This window comes from Solea senegalensis, linkage group LG3 (assembly GCF_019176455.1).
Source record: "Solea senegalensis isolate Sse05_10M linkage group LG3, IFAPA_SoseM_1, whole genome shotgun sequence".
Lineage (NCBI taxonomy): Eukaryota > Metazoa > Chordata > Actinopteri > Pleuronectiformes > Soleidae > Solea > Solea senegalensis.
The window spans coordinates 20,845,865-20,850,353 of record NC_058023.1 but is presented as its reverse complement, the minus strand read 5'-3'; the positions used below and the strand labels follow the sequence as shown (position 1 = coordinate 20,850,353).

The following is a 4,489-nucleotide window of genomic DNA, read 5'->3' as shown; positions in this document are numbered from 1 at the left end:
GGGCTATGAACACCTCCCACGCCGTCTTTCCATTAAACTTCGGTGTTTTAACGTTCACCGGAGCTCCGTGACACTGGGCGCCGCCATGTTTGTTTACATCACGTGGCGTCCCGGTCGCGTCGCTACCGGATTCATGGCGGGAAAAACTGCCTCCGTGCCTCGCCAAACCCGGGGAAAATCCAGCCTCAGCTGCGAGCCGTAGTGCAGTCTCACTTATGCGGCGTGCGTGGCGACGCGGTCGCACATCCATGTCTTCCTCCTCCTCTTTCTCTCCCTTCACGCTCGTGTACATACCGGCAGATGACAGAGTTCGTAGCTGTTAGCCGGCGCCGGTCCGAGTCACTTCTGACACCAATGTAACGTCGGCGCACACACAGTAGGCAGCAGACGTTTCTCTTTGAACAAGAAGACTGTTTATTTAACGTGCCAACGCAGACATGAACAGGGGTTGATGTTTTCGGCCGCAACCCACGCCGCTCAGAACATAAACACACTTCATGAGTCTCCGACAACACCGACTCTGCGCATGCGCCAAACAAGGAATCTCTTAAAGAAACAGTAACAGCACTTCTGTCAACACACACATCGGAAAATGAATCGTGCAACTAACACATGCCTTTCAGGATTGTTACAGTATATTTATATGCATATGCACTCCACTGACAAGACCATCTGACAATGTTCATGATGTGCAGGGGTAGAGTGAGTTATCTTGGAACTGGAAGGTTGTGGGTTTGATTCCCGACTCTGAGAAACGTGACCCCATGTTACATTACATTACATGTCATTTAGCAGACGCTTTTATCCAAAGCGACTTACAAAAGAACTGAGTACAACCTGCCAGGGGTGGAGTTGAGCTTGTGACCATGAAGTCTTTGCACACAGGGTCTTAATCACAGGTGGTCTTAACCACTGAGCCCCTCCACCCCCTGTTGCCCCTGAGGGCTGTGCCAGCTGGTTGTGAATGGGAATGAAAGATGTGCAGTATGAAAGAGTGAGTGAATGGGTAGATAGCAAAACTGTAGTGTGAAAATTAGAATTCACTACACTCTGTTATTATTGAAAAAAACTTTTCAATAATATTGTGAGGATTCTGTCTTACTATATAAAGTGTCTTGAGATAATGTACCTTGTGATTGTAATCAATTTAGTACACTGAAGAGTTATATCTGTAAAAAAATATCTATATTAAAAAACATTGATTAAACGTGTTTGTTTTGTTTTGTTTTGTTTTAATTGTTGGTTCTCCATAAGTCCATTTGCTGCTGATTCAATAGCTTTGAGTTTATTTGTGTTTCATCATTTCTTTTCTTTCCCCATCAGATGCTGTTTTGTATTCTTTTCAGGCTTCAGTAAAATAATGTAAGTCTTTGGAGCAAACAGGCAGAACAATAAGCCAAAGCTGGAGGCCAAGATGGCAAATGACTCAACTGCATCTGCATAATTTCCAGGGGAGCTGATATAAGCAGGGATGAATGCTAGCCACACAGCACAGAAGATCAGCATGCTGAAAGTGATGAACTTGGCCTCGTTGAAGTTTCCGGGCAACTTTCGGGCCAGAAAAGCCAATACAAAGCACAGACAGGCCTGGAGACCAATATATCCAAGAACGCACCAGAATGCCAGGCTAGAGCCCACACTACACTCCAGTATGATCTTTGAATGTTCATATTGTGTATTTCTGGATGGAAACGGGGGGACATCAAAGAGCCAGGCAGCACAGATAAGCACCTGAACCAGAGTGCAGCTGGAGATGATGGTCCTCTGCTGCTTAGGCCCCAGCCACTTCATGATGTTGTGCCCTGGCCTGGTGGCAGTGAATGCAGCCAGTACCACCAGGGTCTTCCCCAGAATGCATGAAATACACAGTGAAAATGTGATGCTAAAGGCAGTGTGGCGCAGCATGCAGGACCAATATGTTGGCTTTCCAATGAAAAGCAGAGAACACAGGAAACACAAAGTCAGTGCAAACAGTATGAAGAAACTGAGCTCAGAGTTATTCACACGGACGATGGCTGTGTGTCTGTGACAGAAGAAGACTCCACAGACAGCCAGAGTGAAGCAGGCGCCCACCACAGACATCACTGTTAGGGCTATTCCCAATGAATCGAAGGTCAAGTACTCCACTTTCTTGGAGATGCAGGCTGTTCTGTCGTTGTTTGACCAGAAGTCCTCAGGACAAATTGTACAATCTACTGAGTCTAAAGGGGAGAAGGTATGAACAATTTTCAGTCTTGCATTACTTCTGTACTACAATTGTAAAAATTGATTGTCTTTGACATTTTATTGTTCAGCTCAAACTCACTTGTTTGATTGTTAATTTTGCCACTGTCACATGGCACACAGTCAAAGCAGCAGATAGGCTCCCCACGACGGACAGCCTTCCGGAAGCCTGGAAGACAACTGGCACTGCAAACAGATACTGGCACCTAGAGCGTAAAGACCATGTGCCGATATTGGTAAATGTTATAGGTTAATCTATTAACAGATGAAAAATTCCTCAAAACCACTCGTCAATAAAGTATTTGTTATCTAGTTTCTCAACTGTGTTTAACAGGTTTGCGTTTTGTGTTGGTTAGATATGTTTGGACTGAAGATGACACTCTAGACTACAGGTATGTCACCAGATGTGACCACTTTTTGATGGTCACATCTGGACAGGACTGGGTTCCTGCCCATAAGCTTGTTCATAACCTATGGTTCTGTTAAATATATTTATATGTAGATCCATGAGAGCTCTATCAGAAGCATTTAATGTCATGAAGAAAGATTCATTCATTGTATACCGCTTCATCCTGCACATGTCATGTCATGGGGAGTCATGGGGAGCTGGAGCCAATCCCAGCTGACATCAGTCCAGCACACAGAAACAAACAACCATTCACTCTTACATTCCATAAAGAAAGATCCATGAGGAAAACAACAGTGGATAGAAGGTCACCAAACACATCATAGTCCAGCTGGGCCTTGAATCTCCGTTGTGTATGAAAATATATATCAGATCCAGTCTGTTCTGTCCACCTGACTTACCTCCATCTCAACCTACAGAACTTCAACAGTTGGCATCTGATGAAGGTAAAAACACAGTGTGAGCAGCTTGCCTCACTCTGATGTCCTGCCCACATTATCCCGTCCTTCTGGATCAACAGCTCCTCTCCAACAGCCTTGGTGCCATCAAACAAACCCACATTGACAAATTCAATGTTTCCTTGTGGGCCTCTCTGCCAGCTGATAATATCATAATAGGGTGCAGAGTCGCCCTTGGCATCAAAGTTCACCATCTCACCAGCAATCTGAAAGTTCACTTCCTGGAGGTAGTGTTGCAGCTTGGAAATTAAGAAATGCACAAAACGAAATACTGAATTGACTTTAACCAGGTTTTCAGTAAAATGCTGTCTTGCAGAGCTTCCCAGTCCTCAGAGTTGTGAGGTTTTAAGGCCCCTAAAAATCCACGGCCTAAATTTGTACAGTAGTAGAAATGTAGCATAACATTAAAGTGAACACATCACATAGAGATTAAAATATCTTGTCCCACATTACTAAGTAAATCAATGTCAACATTGATCACAAATAATTGCAATTATCTTTTTTAGCAATAAGTTAGAAGTCCAGTGTTGTGCTAACAATGGAACAATAAACAATTGAAACATAATAAATAACATATTTCATTAAGATTTAAATATATTATGAATTATTTTATTTTTTTTAGAACAAAGAAAAAGTGTTTGTCATTCCTACAATCTACACCGCCACATACAATACTTACAAAGCCCACCATTGGGCTTTGACCCACAGTTTGTGATGGTAAAATAACAGTGGATTATACAGTACCTGCCAAGGGTGTATGTTGTTGCTCTGAGCACATGAGTTGTTCTGGAAAGGCCCCCTCCCCGGCTGACATAGAAGGAGGTTGTGCAGGGAATGAGCAATGGCATATGCAGCCTTATATACATTATAGGCAACTCTAGGGCTGGATGTATTCATGTAGGCTGAGTTCTGTTCCAGAAGAGACTCCTGCCCTGAGCAGGGTGGCATCTGGGTGACAGAGGATGGAAAAGGACTGCAACCATACAGAGACTCCCACAGCTCATGCACCAGGACATTGTCAGGATATCTCTTAGGGTTTACTGTCTGCAGGAAGTCACCCAGTCTGGAGATATGACCTTTTCTGACGCCAAACCCAATGGTTCCTCCCAAGTAAGGGTAATACTCTCTCCCTGAGAAGACTGATGCTGTGACCAAGGCTTCACTCACCACCCACTGGATTTCAGTGATGTTCTGAGTCATGTAGTCTCTCAAGAAAGGTGCCATCGCCCCCTCACCTGCAAATACCACCACCACTTTTGCATGAGAGTGTTGCATCACCTTTACAGAGGGACAGATAATGTAGATGACAGGGTATTACACAGAGACAAAATCAAAACTGAGTGAAAAATCCAGACGTACAGAGTGAAAAATTAAGTATGCTATACAAAAAAGTCAGAATACT

At 43.8% G+C, this 4,489-nt stretch overlaps 1 protein-coding gene across 1 annotated transcript; it reads right to left on the bottom strand.

The window, feature by feature from the left end:
* Nucleotides 1-869: 869 nt before the first annotated feature.
* LOC122766636 (extracellular calcium-sensing receptor-like) lies at nucleotides 870-4,090 on the bottom strand. The gene is made up of 4 exons (XM_044021662.1): nucleotides 3,832-4,090; nucleotides 3,102-3,326; nucleotides 2,306-2,429; nucleotides 870-2,201 (listed from the first exon to the last, which is right to left on the bottom strand). The coding sequence occupies exons 1-4, from the start codon at nucleotides 4,033-4,035 to the stop codon at nucleotides 1,300-1,302; spliced, it is 1,455 nt and encodes a 484-aa protein (XP_043877597.1). The 5' UTR covers nucleotides 4,036-4,090; the 3' UTR covers nucleotides 870-1,299.
* Nucleotides 4,091-4,489: the final 399 nt, after the last annotated feature.